The following is a 22,568-nucleotide window of genomic DNA, read 5'->3' on the forward strand; positions in this document are numbered from 1 at the left end:
AAATTCTGTCATCATTTACTCATCCGCACAGGTTGCAAACCTGTTTGAGTTAATGTCTTCTCTTGAGCAGGAAATGAATATACACTGAAGGATGCTGTAAAAAAAACTGTCCTTGACTTTGTACTTCTATTTTTACTGTGGTTGTAAATGGCTGATTTCTATCCAGTGTTGTTCAGAATCTTGTTTTGTATTCAACAGTAGAAAGAAGTTTATAAGAATCATTAAGGTGTGAATGGTGAGGTAATTTTCATTTTTTTGAGTCAAATGGGACCCACAAAACTCCCAAGGACCACAAGCTGACAATTATTCTTGTGCTTATGTATTCAAAAGTGAAATTACTATAAATACTATAATGGTGTTAATAATTTCTAAATAGGTAACACTTTATAATAACTACACACTATGAATCATTTATTAAGCATTATCAAATAGTGAATTCATTATCTGTTAAGCATTACCTCTACATTATTAAATAGTAGTAGTAAGCAGTTTATAACTGTAGATACAAATGCTGTATTCTTGACTTATAACCACATTCATAATGTGCTTAATAAATGTACTTTCATACTTTGTTAATGATTATTTTGCATTACTAAATTAAGCATTGTATTATTTACAAACCAGTTTAAACATAGTTTTTTTTTTTTTTAGATCATTAGGAATGAGTTAGTAAATGATTAATGAACTATTCAAATCAACATTTCTATATCCTTATTCAGGCATGTTCTAATAGTTAATTCGTTTGCTAATAAATGCTTTAACTCAACATGCATTTTTTGGAAATAATCTAAAGTGAGGACTATTCATGCTTTACAAATCCCTTATAAATGACAATTAAAGGGTCAGTTAAATTCTAAACAGGAAAAAAGAAAAGAAACAACTTTATTAATTTCTATTCGTTTGAAGATATACAAATGAAATTGTGTCAAATAAAAAATAAGTCTTTGTAGCCTTATCTAAAATAAAATTGCTCTACAGTTTAAATATTGCATCCTGTTATATTGTTAAAATATTATATTGTTGTTTGATCCGATTTTATGTCGTATTTCGACACTCCTGTTATTCAGCAATGTTTAAACTTTACAGTAATTTGACTTTTTAGACACAATTACAAAGATTATTGTTCATTTGATACCAAACCTTAATGTCATTTGTACGGGATTTACAAAGCATAAGTAGTCCTCACTTTAGATTAGGTTACAAAACTGCATGAAGTTGAGTCAATAAATCATTTATTAACATACATAGTAACAATTAATATATGCCTGAATAAAAAGATATATAAACCTTGATTTCAATAGTTTATTAATCATTTACTAACTCATTCTGAATGATCTTTAAAACCTACAAGTTTTAATTTCCTGGCTGATGTCTTGAGATGTTGCATTATTTCTACATAATGTTCTTTCTTCTGATGCCATCTATGCTGTGAAGTTGACCAGTCCCTCCTGCAGCAAAACAGTACCACAACATGATGCTGCCGCCCCATACTTTACTGTTGGGCTGGTGTTCCTAGGCTTGTAAGCTTTCTCCTTTGTCCTCCAAATGTAACACTGGACATTATGGCCAAACAGTTCAATCTTAGTTCCATCAGACCACAGGACAGGTCTCCAAAAATTATTCTTTTTCCCAGTGTAATTGTGCAAATTTTTATCTGACTTTTTTATTGATTCTGGTTTGTTGGTTTTCCCATGTTGACACAAAAGGAAGTAGTTTTTTTTAAAGGTTTTCCTTAAATACTATTCTACAGTTGTTTCTTCAATTGAATCAAATGTTGTCAATTAGCCAATCAGAAACTTCCAAAACTTTAACACCATCATCTGAGCTTTTTAATCTAATAATCTTTTTGTTTGTATATTTGACTTCCAAGAAAAGTTATAACAATTTCTCAAAAAATCTCTCTCTCTCATTACTCTGCTATTAATCATAACAAACAGATTTGATAATAACCTAAAAAAGAAAAAGTTCAGTCACATTAATATCTGAATTTTTTTGATGGTTATGTGCCTTTATATACAGTGTATGTAAACTTCTGGTTTCAACTGTATTTGCTTTGGTTTGTACCTGCCATTGTTCCATAGCACTGTACATGTATTTGCACATCTTAATATTTTACACATTATAGAGTGAATTGAAAGTCCACATTTCTCCAAAAAACAACAACAAATCTAATACATGTCAAATATGCCAGAAATCAAAACTATCCCACTTGAATTTAAAAGAGTGATGAAAGAGTTCACACATGCTGGTCTAAATTCTAACCAACTGTCCTTTGACTTCATTTACCACAGCTAAAAATATCCTTCAACGAGTCCAGTCTGCAGAGTACCTTCGAATACCCGGCTGAAAGCAGCGAGTGGGACAGCGGAGAGGACGAGGAGGAAGCTGAAGAAAAAGGAGGAGAAGATGATGGAGGGATCATTACAGGGAGGATAAGAATTCCGCGCGCCAGCTACACCAGCTCACCCACTCACTCCAGCAACTCCACGGGTGAGTAAGTCCAGAAGAATGACAGGAAATAGACAGAATGGGAGGAAAGTGCAGAAACCATGGATGAGATGAACAGGAAATTCACATACTATATTTACAAACCGATGGCCAGATTAACAGCTTGTGCCAGCATAAACCTCTTTTGGCATTAAAAAAAAGGATTTGCTGAAGACGTGCAATGAAAAAAATGGGATTATGGGATTGTGGTGATGTGCAATCAATAAATTGGGTCTATAGTGTATATCACTGATTTATATCAGCTATTGATGCAAGTATTGGAAGTTCAAGGTAGGACTGCACATGATATTGTTTCAGCATGGTTATCGCAATGTGATCTTTCGCAATAGTCACATCACGAGTAAACTCAATGTTGAGCCTGGATTATAATTGATCATTTCGCAAGTGTTTTTGAGGCCTGTGACAATAGCCACTTTCACACATACAGACCTTTCTGGAAAATTACCTTCAAGTCTGTATGTGTGACCAGGCCCTATTTTTTAAATACCGGTAAATTCATTCCGACAATTTTCCAGAAAGAGAAGTTGTAACATTACTGGTAATTTGCCGGAATGCTGTTCTGTATGAACGCAAAAGGAAGATTGCTTGAAAGAGCACATTTACGATTAGAACACGCTGGCTTGGGATGTCTACTTCAGCCAATCAGAACATTCAGATGCATTCATATCCGTGGTTGTTTATGAAAATAAAAGCCTTTGAATATTTTTCCTGAAACATTTAGCTGCTAGATGTTAGTCAGATAATGTTTCTGTTCCTTCTTAGTGCCAACTGTGGAAAAAATTATCGATTAAATGACAATGATAAACCGCTGTTTGTTTACCTTCAAGCTACGCTTTAGTTGCTTGACGCTTGTGCATGTGAAGGGTTGAGCGCCAGCACACACACATATAATGTACATCTCGACATGCGAAAGTGTTCCTTCATATTTTTTTATTGCAGTTGTTCACAATGCTTCCACAAAATTTGAAATGTAGTCAAATATGTAAACATTTAGTTGGTGCTTTAGCCTTTGGATGTCTAATTATGTCAGTATTTATCGGTATTTTGAAGTGGATGTGTGAATCTTCTTTTTTGAAAAAAAAAATTCGGAAAGTCCTTGCCTGTGTGAACAGCACTTTTTTGAACTTACTGGTAAAGTCGTTCAGGTAATTTTCCAGATATTCACCGGTGGTCAGCACGTTGCTTTACAATGCCCCCAACCCAAGTTCAACCCTCATCTGAGTAAATTTTCTTTTTTTCAATTTTAGTGTTAAGACATATAATACTGTTTGGGTTACTTATGTAGGTGTACATATTTTATTTGTATTTTTTGTGTGACCATTGTTACAAAGGACTGGATGTCTTTAAAAAAAATTTGCAATGAATGAAAAACAGTTCAAAGATGATTTCTTGGATTTACAAAATTTATTTAAGTTAAGTGGTTGTAAACTATTTATTTGGGCAGAATTTATTCACACAAATTAGATTGAACATTAATCAATTTTATATGTTTGTTTAAATTAAACCTATATAAATTGTTTGCAACAAGTTTGCAGACATATTTTTTTTCAGTGCAGAATATATATTCAGATATGGCAGATAAGGACATTGTGATGTTTTAAAGAATAGTGCTGAAGATTCAGCTACCCTTTAATGTTCTCATATTTATGAAAAACATTTAAAGTTCTAAAGCAGCTGTTTCCATGAAAAAGACGTGATAGTGTCGTTAGAAACTGAATTGGGAATGACCTTATTTTATTATAATCAGTCGTGAACTGAAGAGGGCCGGTCTAAGGCGTGAAACTCCAGGGCTGAAAAGGAGTACCACTCGGGCCCTGGGTATCACTGTGTAAAAGGGGCTTATTTTTCATCCACATATTTTTATGTGCATTTTGGATATGAGCATAAAAAACGGTTAATGGAAACGTCATGATGTACATAATTTTAAAAATGCTTATAAAAAAACATACTGACTAACATACATATACATAACTGAATAGGAGATTCTCACAGAAATCAGTCAGGTTTGGTGATGGTTTGGGGTTACATTTAGTATGGGTGCGGGCGAGAGATCTGCAGAGTGGATAGCAACATCAACAGCCTGAGGTATCAAGACATTTGTGCCGCCCATTAAATTACAAACCACAGGAGAGCGCAAATCTTTTAGCAGGATAGCACTCCTTCTCATTCTTCAGCCTCCACATCAAAGTTCTTGAAAGCAAAGAAGGTCAAGGTGCCCCAGGATTGGCCAGCCTAGTCACCAGACATGAATATTATTGAACATGTCTGGAGTAAGATGGAGGGGGCATTACAGATGAATCCAAAGAATCTTGATAGCTCTGGGAGTCCTGCAAGAACACTTTCTTTGCCATTCCAGATGACTTTATTAATAAGTTATTAGAGTCATTGCAGAGATGTATGGATACAGTCCTCCAAGCTCATGGGAGTCATATACAATATTATAGTTTTCCACTGCACCATGACTTTAAATTCTATATTGTACATTATTCTTCAAGTGACAAGACTTTTGTCTAAGCAAAGTCAGACCTTACTGTCCTAATTAAATAATTAAAAATCAAAGCATGAACATATTTTATTTCGGTCTTACAAGCGTAATCTAGAGGCTTTTGTTTTTCATAAAAGCCACTTCTACCAAATGATCAAGTAGAAGTCAAGTTATTTGTTGTTCTTAAAACTTGGACTTTTGTCAGGTAGCATGTTTTGATGCAGTTTATTAAAAATATATTTATTAAAATAATATTTTAGTCACTTTAGTAACCAAATTTGTATATATTTTGTGTTTCTTTTGATTTTTGCTCTTTTTTATTATTTTTTTTAATATTGTTCCCTAACATATACATGTGGGCTACTCATTTTTGGACCGTTGTCATTAGTTATTTTGTTAGTTTAGCTCCTGATTTGGCTTTAGTACTGACTAATTTAATGTATATGCACAAATATAATATTGTAAAGCCACCTATAGAAAATCTGATTTTAAATTAGGGTTGAAGTCATATATGCTTATCACTGTATTTTGTAACACCACAAAATTAATGACAGAACATATTGTAAATCATTAGACTTTTATTTTGTATATTATCATATCGCACAGACCTATTCCAAACCCTTATGAACACAAAAGGAGATGTTTTGAAAGCTGTAACCATTGACTTCCATAAAAAGATACACAAATACTATGGAAGTCAATGGATAGACCTTTCCAACATTTAAACAAACATCTTATTTTGTGTTAAACAGAGGAAACACACATGTAAATATTTAGTAAATGATAATAGAATTTTGGGTCAACTATCACGTTCAGTGACAAATGCTTAGCAATGTGTGATCTGTTTCTGGTATTTCGTATGATGATTACAAACATGGCTCTAGATCTAAGCAATGTTGACACCTGCTGGTCAGTCATTCAGTTACATTTATTGCTTTTGGTTAGTTGACATAACAGGGACACGATGAATAATTTATACAGGTATACAGGGTACATTATGAATGTATAACAATATTGATTTATATTGTGTTCTTATTCAAATATTTTGATATGATGTTTAATTTCATTTCTGCGGTGGCTCGACAGAGTAATTTCTTTCTTCTTATGTCCTCAGATCTGTCCAGTTATACACCCAAACACTCAGTAGAGTTCAACGCCTGGCAAGAACACAAGCTTGATGAGTCTACTTCAGAAGATAATTCACAGCCTACGGAGGAGGTCATGGTAAGACATAAGATTATTTGCACAGCTGTAGTGTACATTCAGAAGAGTTTTTCTGTGACTATATAGTGAGACTGTATTTTCTATTGCAGTGTATTCTTAGTGGTTACTTACTTGACTTAATAGGGAAGGATATAATAATATTTAGCCTCTTAAAAATATTGTTTTTTGTGTGTATGGAATGCATAGGCAAGAAAACCATGGATTTAGTATTTAGTTCAACTACAAACAACAAACAATAAAACATGACAAGTAATCAATTATTAGCTCGTTTTGAAGAATGATAATAATATAAAATAAAGCATTTGAGGGGCAGCACGGTGGCTCAGGGGTTAGCACTGTCACCTAACAGCAAGAAGGTCGCTGTTACGAGTCCTTGGTGCTTGTGCTTGGTGGAGTATGGGGTCAGAGGCGATCTGTTGAGGGCCGTCTCGTCCCTGTATGAACAAAGTAGGAGTCTAGTTCGCATTGCTGGCAATAAGTCATTGTTGTCATTGTCAAGATTTGTTTCCAGTGCATGTTGGACTCGGGCAGGGCTGCCCCTTGTCACCAATAATATTCATAATTTTTATGGACAGAATTCCAAGGCGTAGCTTTGGGCTGGAGGGGGGTCCGGTTCTGGGACCACAAGATTTCATCTCTGTTATTCGCAGACGATGTTGTTCTGTTGGCTTCATCGAACATGGACCTTCAGCATGCACTGGGGCGGTTTGCTGCTGAGTGTAACGCAGCTGGGATGAGAATCAGCACCTCCAAGTCCTAGGCCATGGTGCTCCACTGGAAAAAGGTGGTTTGCCATCTCCAGGTTGGAGGAAAGTCTTAACCCCAGGTGGAGCAGTTTAAATATCTCTGGGTTTTGTTCACGAGTGAGGGAAGGATGGAGTGTGAGATTGACAGGCGGATTGGTGCAGCGGCAGCAGTAATGCGGTCGATGTACTGATCCGTTCCGTTGTGGTGAAGGAGCAGCTGAGCCGAAAAGCAAAGCTCTCAATTTACCGGTCAATCTACATTCCTACTCTCACCTATGGTCATGACCAAAAGATCTTGGATACAAGTGGCTGAAATGAGTTTCCTTCGAAGGGTGCCATGGCACACTCTTATGGATAGGGTGAGGAGCTCTGACACCCGGTAGGAGCTCGTAGTTGAGCTGCTGCTCCTCCACATTGAGAGAAGTCAGCTGAGGTGGCTCGGGCATCTGTTTCGGATGCCTCCTGGACGCCTACCTAGGGAGGTGTTCCAGGCATGTCCCACCAGAAGGAGGCCTCGGGGAAGACCCAGGAAACATTCAAGGGACTGTCTCTCGGCTGGCCTGGGAACACCTCGGGATCCCCCCCGAAAGAGCTAGAGGAAGTGTCTGGGGAGAGGGAAGTCTGGGGTTCTCTCCTAAGACTCTCCTAAGACTGCTGCCCCAGCCACCCGGCCCCGGAAAAGCGGCAGAAAATGAATGAATGAATTAATTGTGACTTTAGTGGTTCAACTGTAAAAATAAAACCGAGATATATAGATATTACAATCAAACATTTTCCCTAAATCCCACAGCCCATATGAAATGTACTTCACTATTTTTGAAGAAGTTGAAGACGGAATTATTTCAGAAAGATTAGGGTGCTTGTATAGAGGAGTGCATCTGCATAAAATATTGCAATTCGCTTTAATGCTATTTTTAATTTTTTTTATTTGATGTAATCTGAAACATGAAGAGAGTGCAGGGCATGCAGTAGCTCTGCCCCTTTAAAAAGCAGTCAATATTTAGTTTTTATTAAAGCTCTAAATGACTTAAATTAACTTTAAACTAGATTTTTAGTGGTAATCATACAAGTGAGAGAAAAAGGTGCTTTATACTATTTTTGTCTGCTAAGTCTTAATAGCAGTTGGAAACAAATATTCAAAAATATAACGTGAAATGAGACTTGGTAGTCCTAAAAAAAGTTTGTTCACTAAACCTACAAATCTTATTTATTATTTTTTTGTGCCAGAATGCTTTAAACTCACTTGATGTGTTTAACAGGGAAAAAAATAACAACAACAACAAAAACTATTTCAATTAATACACCTTAAAAAACAAACAAACAAAAAACAAACAAACAAAAAATGCAATTAACACACCTTAAATAACTCTTTTGCACTAAATTAAACCTTTAATACCTATTTTTCATAATATTTACTCTTAATACCTCTATTGCACAATATCCTGCACACCATTGTTCAGTATTATGTAAAATTATGTGTACAGTAAGTATCTTCTAGTATATTTTGGTTATGCAAAGATTTTTAAAAATAGCTCTTATGTCCAGTGTTGTGTTTGTATTTATGATTCATTTATGTAGCACCATGGTTCTGCAAGATACAATATTTCATTCCTCTGTGTGTATTGTCCACAAAATTAAATCAATTTAATTGATTTAATCGCAAATCAAATCGCAATATCTGCCAAATAAATAATAAAAATAATAAAATAAAAACAATTCGATATTTTCATCAAATTGCACATCTCTGTTTCATATCGCAATGTATATTGCTGAAAATAAAATATTACAATGTCATTTTTTCCAATATAGTGCAGCCCTAGTGTGAAGGAAGTGCATTCATTAATTCAACATTTCGGTATAGCATTTGCCATTAACTTTCCTTTCATTTTGGTTCACAGCTTACACCCGCTGATAGCTCCTCTTTATCAGACTTCAGCAGTGAACCAGCCCTCTACTTCTAAACCTTCCAGATGTCTGGAAGAAACGGGACCAACCACTGCTTGGTAGCACCAACCTGGATGCAAAGCAACATCCTCCAGGACAATGGGAATAGTAGCAAGCAGCACTGCAAACATACATTCCATATATCTATGTCTGTACGCCATCAACGTCAACAGCAGAACTGTCCTGTTGCCACCGATTCGATTGTGATGGACATTTTTTACCGGCTTATATAGCCTTTCCACTCTTGAATCGCATACTTCCTCAATGTATGTAATACTCACCTCATGAAAGTGACCAAATTTCTAAAAGAGGGAATGACTGTCCTTACAGTAGGAAGGAAAGCTGAGAGTGTATTACGGGACTTCAGGACGAGGACAATAATTAAAGAGAAAAAAACTAAATAAGTGACTTGTTAACGTATGACTGGTGAAAGGGTGCCACAAACCTTGTTCTTTGTGATGTTTTTTTGTATGTATGTGCATGTGCTGGTCTGTTTTGACAGAATTCCTTCACTTTAGTATCATTTGCTCTGTTTGTATGTCTGTGTTTTCTTCATTGTAGACAAATTTGACCCACAGACCGATATACTACACAGCTGAAATACTAACAACATGTTAGTGTTGACTTAGTGATTTTAGATCTGTTTTTAGGAGCAGCTCTTTATTAGTCAATTAGCTTGGTAATAACATTCATTTTGCTTTGATTTGTTTTTATTGTAAGATAATTAATTGATAACTGACAAAACCTGAATTGCACTTGGTCATCTTTCAAATGACTAATGCAGTCATCAATAAATCTGTGAAGCCATACCCAGGTTATGTTTGACCCCTATAATATTATTACTAATAATTATTATAATATATTTGGCATACATGATCCCAGTTTGTAGTAACATGTATCCATCTTTTACTTTTAGGGTGAAATATGAGCTGGGAATGTTCTTGACAGGTTGTGTGAGACTTATGCAGTGACCTAACGTGTTTTAGCCATTTTAAGCGCGGTGTTACCAACAAACACACCAGTTTCTCCATAATCATGCTTCAGTTTATATCCATATGTATTTTAAACCGAATGTTCTTGCAGTACGAATGGGTTTTGCTGTCAGCAAAAATGATTTGTTTGGGTTTGTGAGTGAGCACGCTCTATGCTTGAGCTGCCTGTGCGCGCGAAACATTTGGACTACGTACACACAATGCCAACTGACTTAAGTGTGTGTAATCTATTAAACGGCTCCGGCGTATCTCCTCCTGTCTCTCCTCAGCCTCTCATACCAGTATTGATGTATAGATTGTACACTCCAGGATGTTTTCATAATTTATTTCATGTATCTTATCTGTCTTTTATTATTTTTAATCAAAGGGCAAACAGTAGCATTGTGGTGCTTCAGGATCTCTCTCCTTTTTTTTTTAACCATTTGACATCATGTACAAAGTTACATGTGTGTTGTTAGGACAGCTTACATCTCAGTCCTATGCGTTTGTATTCATTCATTTGCACTGTCTTTGTTTTGCTTTATTTTGCACCTCACGCAGTCACATTTGACAGCTGGAGATCTTTCTCTTGGTTGAAATCACGCCTAATTGATTTTACGAATCTTATATCGTTTGGATGTTGTCATTTAAAGCTATTGAGATCTGTGACCAGCAAAAAATTGACCAAAAGCACCAGTTGCCTGTTTTCTTTTGAAAACACTGGTTTTCATTGCACATTCTGATTGGATTGATTCAAGTTTTGATATCTGGCTTGTCTACATCAGCTGCATTTGGCCATCCAGTTTTGATTGTTATAACTTAACGCACTATCATTTAAAGTTTGGGATCAGTAAGATGCTCTTTTAAATAATATAACTGAAGAAAAAAAGAATGTATAGTTATACAGTGCGTGCTAAATTTATCAATAGTTGATGTGTTTAGTTTTATTTAGCAAAATATATATAAATTTTGTTTTAATTGTAAATTAAGTATTAAGCTTATACTTCAAATATTCTTTCTTTATTATTGTTATTTTTTAAAGCAATTAAACCAGGGGTCTCAAACTCAAACTGAATTGCATTTCAGTGACTGACAAATTCATAGGAGGGCCATTTTAACATTCAAACACAAGAAGCGGAAAAGACTTCATTTAGACTTAACTGATGCGTCTTAGGACAACAGACATGGCTTTTACATTTCAAACATTAGCTGTCACCAGTGATCCAGTTTATCGTGTCACAAATCAGCTGCTGAAATATATCTGCGATTGTCGTCCGCGCATTAGATGCACACTCATTCTTCCACAGAGTATATGCAGTCAAAACTCTATATTTTTGTTTCTTGTTGTACATATTGAAGGGGTAGTTTAAATTGTTATGAAAATACTACAAATAATAGGCATAATAATTATTCTGTCCCAACCAATTGTATTGTCCCAATAGCGTAGGAACAGCAGAAAGCAGTTTGGATAACTGAAGTGACTTTACTGGCGATTGTTCCTCTCAATATCTTTCCTTTTTGGTAAAACTACTACAAAGAGAGGAAAAGTATGTACATTTTCACACTTACTTTAAATTCAACCAGCAGTACAATATGAAAAATGTACATAGTTTTTTTGCAAACCTTAATAAGCATGTGAGGAAAACCTATTAAATGAGACCATTTGAATCGAATATTAGCAAAATTATCACATTTGTTACACCAGACAACACCAACATAACGTGTAAGCCACGAAGAGGTTTTTGTACAACAAAATACAAGTGGTATAAAACTGATATTAAATAAACGACCCTTGAATATTTACAAAATTAGAGCTTTAGTGAAAATAGAGCACTTATGGATTACTTATGCTTTTATTTAAGTAAATCCTATTACAGTACTTTAAAAGTCGACTAGGTGGCAGGTCAAACCACAAGTGGTTAGACACGACTGCACAACAAATGGATCAAAAATATGTTTTGACAGGCCGAATCGCATTATATTTTTGACGTTAGTTGCGGACAGGCAGTTTGAGACCCATCAATTAAACCATTTTATTAATCCCAAACTTTTAAAGAAGCACGCTGTAATAGACAGATGCTTAAAAAAATCAGATTTTTATAGATTACTTGATCTTTGAACTGAAGAGAGAAATGAAAGAAGGCTATTTCACCAAGTGTTGGAATTCAGACTTCCATTCTAGTTCAGTATGTCACTTCAGCATTCTGCTCACCACTCCAGTCTACAACACATCCTCCTGATGTTCTAGCACACATTAAATATTCTTGAGGGATGTATATTAGACATTTAGAGGGTTGGGAACTATTGCTTTTGTGTCTTACAAAATGTAATGCAACTTGAAGTGCTTTCATTAGTTCCTGTAACTCCAGTCAAGCTGCTCATTGCTCTAATGGTTGATGTACTGTATGTCGAAGCTTTTGTTTTTCTTATCATTTCTGTTTTCGCATCAAGAGAATATTAAATACACAAACTGTATTTGATTAATTCAGAAGGGGGGAAAAATGTCAAACACAAGGAAATGTTCAATAAACAGATGAAAGAGTGTGGAGTGTTTTTGTCTTGGGATATTACTGAAATTCAGAGATGCAATTTTTTTTAAAGTTATCTTTATTAAAATATTTAAATAAAATCTTTACATTAAACACTAATACGTATCAAAACATAATTACAAATCTATACACTGCACATACAGAGCTTCCTGATTGGGATGAGAAGATACATTCTGATGTTGTGTGGTGAAAAATGGAAGAACAGAAAAGGCGAGAGAGGAAATTAATTGAACATAAAGAAATACAAGGACAAAGAGAACAGAAACATTCAGGACTAAATCAATGATCTTTGCTGCTTCTTGGTTCAGTGGCTTTGGTCAGATTCCCTGCTTCCTTCTTCAAAACGCTCAAAAGTGTCTGCGAGCTTTCAAGAATCTGAGAAAAGTGTGTAGAAAGGGTTCAGTTAGTCTTAGTCTTCAGTTAGACTTAAAGTATGTGTGAAATCAAAATTAACACTGTTTATTTTACCATCTCATATATTCATAAGGTGAATGATTAATTTTCCATTCAAAAACTGCTGTTTTGGTAATCTTCAATCTAAATCTTCAAAAGTCTGACCATTTGAAGTGGCTCTCCTTCTGTTGACATCAACCTGAGGGCTTTCATCACAACTGTATATTGATATTCTTAACCACGCCCCTCTTACTGTTGTTTGCTATGAAAGAATGATGCACAAAAAAAGCTCTCCCCTCTACTTAATATAGTGTTTCAGTTGGAAGCACATTAACATACTCAGTCTCAGAATCTTCCAGTTCACAATAATGAAAAGTGAACAACTAAATCATTTGTCTTTCTAAATAACCCCTGCATGTTGCTCTGCTACTTTGGTGGCTGTATTATTAAGTCCAGGGGTCACCAACCAAACTGAGAGCTACTTCTTGGGTATCAATGAATGTGAAGGGCTACCAGTTTGATACACTTCTTAAATATCAAATTTTCTCAATTTATTTTTATGTTGTTATTAATAATTAATGAAATTCATCTATGTGAAGACACTGCATGTTAATGATTCATCACAATAGTTTTAACAATGATTTAATAAGGTAGGAAACATATAAATATCAATATGAAACACTTCATTTGTCTTTAATAGTTATATATATATATATATAAATATATATATATATAAAAAAAAAATATATATATATATATATATATATTTTTTTTTTTTTTATTTACACCAATGCCAGTGTGAATTAAAAAGAGTAGCTACAAAACAATATTAGATGCAGCATACTGGTAAGTGGTGCTATGGTGAGCAATTTTTACAGAATATATACAGGAATCAGAGAGTGAAACTCAATACATTTTAAGACCTTTTTTAAGGCTGTTTCCATACATTTTAAGACCTTAAAACCTCTTAGTTTTCAACCGGAAACACTGGCGAGATTTTAACTTACAGTATATTTACTAAATATTATTGTAAGAAATAATCTAAAACATTATTCATATACTGAATAAAAATCAGCTGGTTGGTGCCTATAGAACTGAAGAAATAATGGTGTTGCTTTAATTACTGCAGTAAACAAAGCAGCATGATGTCAAATTTAGTAGGATTTCATTGATTTCAACTACACAGCATACTGATATTCCCAGATTTAACTCAGGCAAACATTAGCATACAACAATACATTGCATAATCAAAAATTATATAAAATGTAATACCTTGCTTTATAGCATTTAAGACTTTTCAATACTTTTACTAAGGGCCTTCAATTTCACTTTTAATACCTTTTAAGACCCTGCAGACACCCTGTTTTAGATCAGGTCTGCAGGCAACTTATGTGATCCTTGCGGGCACCATGTTGGTGACCCCAGATTTAGTCCAACTAGTCAGACACAAAACTGGCATCATTTGTAGAAAAAAGAACTTGCAGGCTACTTTTTTAGGTAGCACTTTTCAACTTCTTGAATTATAAAAAATATGTAATCAGCCAACCACAGGGCAGGAAGTGCATTTTAGCATAGTCATAGTAAAGATAAACTGACCATCAGAATGAGGAAGAAAAACTGATTTTGTACATTGCATGGTTGATGGTGCCAGACAGGCTAGTCTGAATACATTTCAGAAATTGATGATCTACTACAATTTTACAGAGATATTTGTAAGATTTACCAGAATAAAAGCTTGTTATTATCTCCACCCCATTACCAGATCATTCATCTACCACTTCAACGTTTTTCTTTTATTAAAAGCTTTAAGATAACGATAAAGAGGTCTAAAAATCCTTTATTGTAATGTAACGTAACATGTATTTGTAATGTAATGTGAATTTATTGTGTATAGCCATACACGCAAAGCGCTTCACAATCATGAGGAGGGTCTCTCCACACCACCACTAGTGTGCAGCATCCACTTGGATGATGCGACCACTGCCACAGGACAACGGCGCCAGTGCGCTCATCACACACCAGCTATTGGTGGAGTGGAGAGACAGCGATGGAGCCAATTCGGTGGATGGGGATAATTGGGAGGCCATGATCGTATAAGGGCCGATAGAGGGACTTTGGCCAGGACACCGGGGTTACACCCCTGCTCTTTCACGAGAAGTGCCATGAGATTTTTAATGAGCACAGAGAGTCAGGACCTTGGTTTAACATCTTATCTGAAAGACGGATGAGAATTGCATCTGCAATAGTCAGATCGCAAGATATGCAATGTTGAGTCTGGATTACAGGTGGCCAGGAGCTCAAGAATTGTATTTAATTACTGTACTTATATGATTTATATAAAAGAAAAAGATTTTTGTCCACTGGCAGATATTTTATTGGATGTTTTTAGTAAAAAAAAAAAAAAAAAAACTCTAAACTTTGCCTTATTTCTTCTAAAGTTGAAAACAAAACATAATCTTTACCTGATCTAATATTTGGACTAGATATGAAACAAAGAAGAAAAGCATTTTTGCATTGTGATTATTCAGTTTCTGTACCTGAATACTCCCCAGAAAACCATCAAACAGAGCTATTCAAAGTATCTTGTGAAACTATATTCACATCTCAATAAATAAATCGCAAAAAAGTAAAAAATTGTAATATCAGATTTCTCCAATATCATGCAGCCCTAGTTCAGACTACGTCAATAACCAAAAAAATGTAGAGAAATCTCTTTCAGAATGTTTTTTTCCCCAGCAAATAAACAATAAATCACTTACAGCCAGTCAGAACTCATTAAAATAGAAAAGGCACGTTCAATTTAAAGCTACAGATGACATTGTAGAAAAACTCTATTTGATGTTCTCTTTTTAAACATTATTGAAATATCTAGGAAACAACCAGTTAAACCATGGTGAATAACATTAATAAATACATGAAAACCATGCAAGTCAGGATTGCAAATTGAAGTAATATAATTTATATAAATATAAGAAAATAATTTGTGATGTTTTTATTTCAACACGCTGACTGCTATTGCTAAATAAAGTGATTGATTAGATTTATTACTGTATTCACTGGTTAAATTAGGGGTCACCAATCTCGGTCCTGGAGGGCCGGTGTCCCTGCAGGATTTAACTCCAACTTGCCTCAACACACCTGCCTGGGTGTTTCAACTATACCTAGTAAGACCTTGATTAGCTTGTTCAGGTGTGTTTGATTAGGGTTGAGCTAAAAATCTCCAGGACACCGGCCCTCCAGGAACAAGTTTGGTGACCCCTGGGTTAAATGCACCAGTAGCACACTGAGGACACCTGCTGGTTACAGGGGGTAATATAAAACTCCAAACTCAATTACAGAACAAGTTTAAGAATAAGCTCATGTGTCTTAGCAAGCATGTGTTGTCAATTAGGTGAAAAGTTTATGTGAGAAGGTCAAATGTGTGAATAAATAAGAAAAACGAACATGATTATTAGTGAATGAGACCCAATGACATATCTTTAAAGTACTTGGTGTGTACAGACGTTAACAGCCTTCTTTCAGCATTTTTTATTCTTTATTTTCTTCTCTCAGTCTCAGTAATTCAGCTCTGCCTCTATAAACTCAGATCTGGAATTTGTGGAGACCAGTTAATGACTGTCAGTATTTTATACACTGTTTAGGAGGAGATAAAGAGACACGTATATTGTCATTCGGTCTAAAACTACTGTTGATATCTTGCACAAATATATTTATATTTACATATTATTATATTTATATAATTTCATATTATTATATCTAAATTTTATTTATATTTTAAGCACAATTAATTTGATGACATTCAAAACATTGGTTATCATGATAAACTATATTTTAGTATTCATATAAGAACAGTATCTATCGTAACTAAAAGCGAAAAGCAACATAAGTAATGGTGACCTGATATTTTTAACCAGGTGTGTCAAACTCAGATCCTGAAGGGATGAAGCCCTGCAGTTTAGTTCCAACCCTGCTTTAACACACTTAAGCTGCGGTCACACTGCACTTTTCTCCCCATAGACTTCCATTCATACGCACGTGAATGCGTCAGACCGGAAACCCAAGCTCGTGCGACAAGTCTCGCAGTTCGCTGCAAAGTTCAAGTTCAAGCTTGGTAAACTCTGACCTGCGAAATCGTATCACTTGACTGCGTGAGACCAATCGAGGTGGGGGCAATACCTGGTGGTATACATATGCTGTACAAAAGCAGTGTATGTACATCAGCGCTTTCTGTTTGTTCTCCTAAACCTGAACAGACCACAGTCTGTTTTATCTGTTTCTTTACATTTAAGCCTAATTATCACATAATTAGATCTTTAATCATAAAAGAAAATATGTTTATTATACCATATGTTGTTTTTTACTGGAACAATATCTTTAATAATGTAAACTAGACTCAAGTATGGTCATTACCTCAAACATTTCTTTTAATTACATATAAAGCTTAAAAATATCTTTTCAATTATAACAATATTTCTACAAACATTTAAAATTGATATTGATTTAAACTACGGCTTTTGTCAAAGCTTTAATTAAACTATTTCACATTTATTTTGGTCTTGCTAATATACCTGTCTTTTTGGATAAATGTTGAAGCCTTTATTGCTCATAATATTTTAAAATCCTTTTCCTTATCTTATAAACCTGTGATTTGGGGTTATTATGTTAAGGATCATTCTTTAAAATATGCTGGTTATATTATAAACTTTATTTTATTATTATGTAAATTTCACATACATAAATCCAAGTTTGACAAAAGCAAACCTCTCTTTATGGTGCAAGAAAAAGAGATTCACATGTATACAAAACTGATTTCTAAGTCTAAAAATAGAAAAGCAATTAAAACAGTTAACATATGCTCCTCCTTCATCATTTTTGTATAACATTGTTTGTATAGATGCATTTCCTGTAGTAAAAGTGCAATATCTCTTGTTAATATATAAAATTGGAAAAATGTGCGTAATATATTTGTATGTAATTTCATAATTTTGCACCCTCTCCACTGTTTTTTTTCTTTATCTTTAATTTCTTTTTTCTCATTTATTCTATTCTTGTTGAGAAATGTAAAGTGATTTAGTTGTATAAGAAAACTACATGCTAGTTCTTGTTAACACAAAAAAAAAAAGAAGAAGAAAAAAAAAGAGACCAATCGAGGATAAAAACATAATCTCTCTGGACAGAAATTTTTAAAATGGACCAATCCCTCACTTTTTTTTAAATGTCTAATTATCTTATTTAATCCCTCGCCTTTTCGCAGCTTCGTACAATAGAATTTCACAAGCTCAAACTCTAGTGTGACCATAGCTTTACCTGTAGGTTGCAAACAAGTCTGAAGGACTAAATTAGTTTGTTCAAGTGTGTTTAATTAGGGTTGGAACTAAACTGTGCAGAGCGCGGCTCTCTAGTAACCGAGTTTGTCACCGGTGTTCATTCATTAATTCATTTTCTTTTTGGCTTAGTCCCTTTACTAATCAAGGGTCGCCACAACAGAATGAACTGCCAACTTATCCAGTTTATGTTTCATGCAGCGGATGCCCAACCAGCTGCAACCTGTCACTGGGAAACATCCATACACACTCATTCACACACATACACTACAGTCAATTTTAGCAAACCCAATTCACCAATATCACGTCTTTGAACTTGTGGGGAAAACCGCATCACCCGAAGGCAACCCGTGCTATCGCAGGGAGAGCATGCAAACTCCACACAGAAATACCAACTGACCCAGCCGAGGCTCGAACCAGTGACCTTCTTGCTGTGAGGCAACAGCACTGACACCTATGTTTTAAACAATAATTCCTTAATTATTCATTAATTTTAGAAAGGTTGTACAAGTTTAATTCATGAATTTGTTTGAGATACTAGGCTGGCACTGGGTTTAGCAAATTCGTATCACATAATTTCTGAAAAATAAAATTCAATTCTCTCGCTCGATAAAGTTCTCGCTGATGCAATTTTAATAAAGCGACTTGTTTTTTTTCTATGAAGATAATGTCTAATTTGTTATTGTTTCCACACCTTCATGTACGCAGCTTCCGTCTCTGCAATGGTGCGGTCAAACTCAGCACGAGCACTGAGGCGGTGGGCCAGGCTCTCGTTTACACGACTTAGCTTCTCTGTTAGCACACGGATGTCATGTTGCAGACGAGCTTTCTCTGCTTCCTCTTGCTGGATCAGCCGGTTCAGATCTTCTCTTTTAGAGCAAAGCTCCTCTATACCTGAAAAAAAAAACAAAGAGAAGGAAAGAGGCCATCATTTGAAATTGCTGAGCAGTTTTAGCCCATATCCATGTTTTCCTTATGTTGCTTTACATTCATGTTGTGATAGTGGAAAGGGAGTGCATATAAATGACATACGAAGGCTTGCTCAGCACTTCCTCCTGCTGACTGATGCAAAAAAGACTAAGGGCTGAGGCTACTGTATAGGAGAGAGAGAATTTTGAGTTTATTGCCATTTCAGCTTCTTTGGTTATGTCATGGCAAATAAAATAAAAAATAAAAAAATAATAAAAAATCAAGTTTACCACATATTATAAGTTTCACTTTTCTATAGTTATAAAAATATTCTAACAATTAAAAGTCACTAACAGCAATTAATAATGAACAAGGTTAAATAAATAAATAAATAAATAATGATAATATACAAGATAAAAATCTAAAAAAGTTTTTAAGGATTACTTTTGATATAAAATTTACAATTTTAGAAGGATTCCCATTTAAAACTATTTTATTTAAAGCCTTTCCAAATAAAAACTATTGTCTGATAACATTAAATAGGGCATTCCACAAGAATGTTTAACAGTTTGGTTTCTTTGGCAATATTGACATTTTACTGGTTCTTCTCCTTTAAGTAAATGTTCATGTGTGAGTCTCGGCAGATGCGGCATCTTCTATAAACAATCTTACCGTGTCTTGAGATAAAAAATAAATTGGATTTTCTTCCTATTTCTGGCTGAATTTCAAAGTTTATTTTCCGAGCACTGATCCCATTCTGTTTGCCCTTTGTTTAGAATATAGCCTTTTATTAGTGGCTTAAGTTCCGAAGGTGGAATTTTGCATTTCTTTATCTTTCCTTTAAGGCAGGATTTATTATTCTCTATTTCCACCTGGGGAAACTCATCCTGAGGCCTCTAAAGATTACGCAGCGCCAATGATCCAAGACCTGTGAAGAAATTAAGCCAACCATAGAGGACTTTTAGAGGTATCCATATCCTCAACCAGGCCGTATTCTGAGTGGATGCTGTGGCAGTCATGAAGGAGCGAAGAGCATGAGAATGATTCCTGAAAGACCACATTGACAGACGAGTCCCTGCATTGATCCTGTGGGGCAGCCTGAACACCCGCTCTTTAGTTTTTGGACTTCCAGCAGTGAAAATTAAACCACACTGAACTGAACTGAACTTCAACTCTGAAAACGGGACTGACATGGTATCAATTTACTATAACGTCTATGTTAAGCTGCTTTGAAACACTCTTCATTGAAAAGCACTAGAGAAATATACATGAATTGAATTGAGAGTTTTACAGTATTTTTAAAATGTGACCTGAATGTTAGAACAATGTTTAATTAACATATATTATGTTTATCAAAATGAAGACAAATGATGTTATTTTACCTTATTGTCAAATGTCGGTGTGTTAAGATCATAGTTTAAGTGATGAACAACACATATGTGAAAGTGAGAAACACTAACTGGGAGTTCAACATTTAACCTAATGCAAAGACTTTACAGGGTTCATACACATTTTTACTACTAAAATTCTATAACTTTTCCATGATTTTTTCAAGATGCAATGTCTACATATGTGTGGTAAAAGACAAACAATGCATGTTTAAATTTATTACATATCATAAAACATGCAACAATCCATCTAGTTTCATTTTATATTTATATCCATGTAAAATTGATAATTCTCTCACCAATAATGTGAGAGTATGTGACTGACCAGGGACAGAAAAGAAGTAACGTAAAATAACCTATATTCAAGTATAAACATATGTTTTCCATTACTTTTCCAAAACATAGTGGTTTTTCTGTTTTCCCAAAACTTTTCCAGGCCTAGAAAATGCCATGTCAAAATGCCATGTCTTTTCCAGGTTTTCCATGACCGTATGAACCCTGACATTACCTGATACACGTGATTGAATACTTTCTGAATCCACTCAATCTCATTAAAAGGATTATCGGTGTTTCACCCCAGACTTGAAAAGACATCAATTTGATCTTTCTTATAAATAAGTAAATGCCTTCTTTGCTAAAAGCAGTGAGGTTAATAATGTAAATGAACAAAGGCACAGGTTAAACATTGGTTGAACATGAATTCGATTTTTTAAAACTAGTTTTCTGATTATTTATAAGCTAATTTGAGTGAGACTAGCAGCAAACATCCACATACAACCAGATGAAAGTAACAAGAAATTTAAAATAAACAGGAAACGAATGTTCCCCTGTCGGCAAAATGAAATATATGGCTACTTACACTTGACAAGCTCGTTGTTGTAGGTTTGCAGCGCAGCTCCTTGTTGGGTCATTCTGATCACCAGGCTAGCTAGCTAACAACACAAAAAGGCCTCTTAACTAGTTTAATCGCTCAAGACGTTTCATACAGTGAAGTCAGTTAGTTTGCTGTACCTTCTGATGCAGGCTTTTCCTTGAAACAACAAGCCGTACACTTTACCGGGTATTAAATGATGCAGATCAGCGAGGGGAGTAAGTTTAAAGAAAACATTCCAGAAGCGAGTGAATCAAGTCAAGTCTCCCTCCTGTTTCCACGGAAACGTCAAAGAAGCGTCGTCATGACGGTTTCCGTTAGACTTTTATTTTATAAATTTGCACAAAGCTGTAAAAAAGATGAATCATTTAACAAATAAAAAGGCAGTCAGAATATGAAAATGCAATGACAATAAAGTACACTGAACACATCCCATGCCTTTCCAGTAAATTAAACTACACCTAACAGGCCTTCTGAGTTTTAATTTATAGAGGATAGATAAAAAACAACGAACGCATGAATCATAATAATAAATGTGTAATAGGTACTGAGTTAATCATTTTAAATATAATTAAGCAAACAATCATTCATGAGAGAGTCGCAAAGAACTTGCATCATCATCATCATCATCATCATCATCATCATCATCATCATCATCATTTTATTATTATTATTCTTTACAAAAAGTTTACAGCAAAAAGTGTTAAAACTGTGAATTTTTTTGTCTTTATTTACAAAGTTTTTATTTACTTTGTAAATATTATTTAATTGGATAATTTGCCTGTGTACTATTTACTATTTTATTTTATATTTTATTGTTAATTTTATTAAAACATAATGAAAAAAGAAAAAAATGTTATTATTATTATTATTATTATTATTATTATTATTATTATTATTAGTAGTAGTAGTATTAGTAGTAGTAGTAGTAGTAGTAGTAGTATTTATACGTTGCCATTTCTTATAATTATTATTTTTATTATTTTAAAAATAATTTTAAGCCCCTAAGCAGTGTATACAATATAAGACTATACATACAACAACAAATAGGCTAAATAATTATCTTTAACAGTGAAGAAAAATACAACTAAAAACAACTAAAAAAGCAAAAGTTACTCATTAAACATTGGGAAAAAAATTTGCAAACAGATAAGGTTTTATAAGCTTATTTGGTATCAGACAACTGGATCAATGAACGATTATCTTTTTTTCGTCTTCTTCTTACGATTATCAACATCCGGTAAAGTAACATCAAT

The 22,568-nt window shown here is 34.4% G+C and overlaps 2 protein-coding genes across 3 annotated transcripts in view; one reads left to right on the forward strand and one right to left on the reverse strand.

Annotated features, from left to right (window-relative positions):
• Positions 1-12,420, forward strand: part of tprn (taperin) — a 40,990-nt gene extending 28,570 nt beyond the window's left edge. Inside the window, exons 2-4 of the mRNA XM_005165497.6 lie at positions 2,292-2,490; positions 6,108-6,217; positions 8,862-12,420. Of these exons, the coding sequence (XP_005165554.2) occupies positions 2,292-2,490; positions 6,108-6,217; positions 8,862-8,924 (372 nt within the window). The 3' untranslated portion in view covers positions 8,925-12,420. The remainder of the gene's footprint in view (positions 1-2,291; positions 2,491-6,107; positions 6,218-8,861) is intronic.
• Positions 11,556-21,613, reverse strand: ssna1 (Sjogren syndrome nuclear autoantigen 1). 2 transcript variants are annotated; one of them, XM_005165496.5, is made up of 4 exons: positions 21,453-21,613; positions 21,301-21,373; positions 18,839-19,038; positions 11,556-12,802 (listed from the first exon to the last, which is right to left on the reverse strand). In XM_005165496.5, the coding sequence occupies exons 2-4, from the start codon at positions 21,350-21,352 to the stop codon at positions 12,707-12,709; spliced, it is 348 nt and encodes a 115-aa protein (XP_005165553.1). In that variant the 5' UTR covers positions 21,353-21,373; positions 21,453-21,613; the 3' UTR covers positions 11,556-12,706.
• Positions 21,614-22,568: the final 955 nt, after the last annotated feature.

This window comes from Danio rerio, chromosome 5, assembly GCF_049306965.1.
Source record: "Danio rerio strain Tuebingen ecotype United States chromosome 5, GRCz12tu, whole genome shotgun sequence".
In the NCBI taxonomy this organism is placed as follows: domain Eukaryota; kingdom Metazoa; phylum Chordata; class Actinopteri; order Cypriniformes; family Danionidae; genus Danio; species Danio rerio.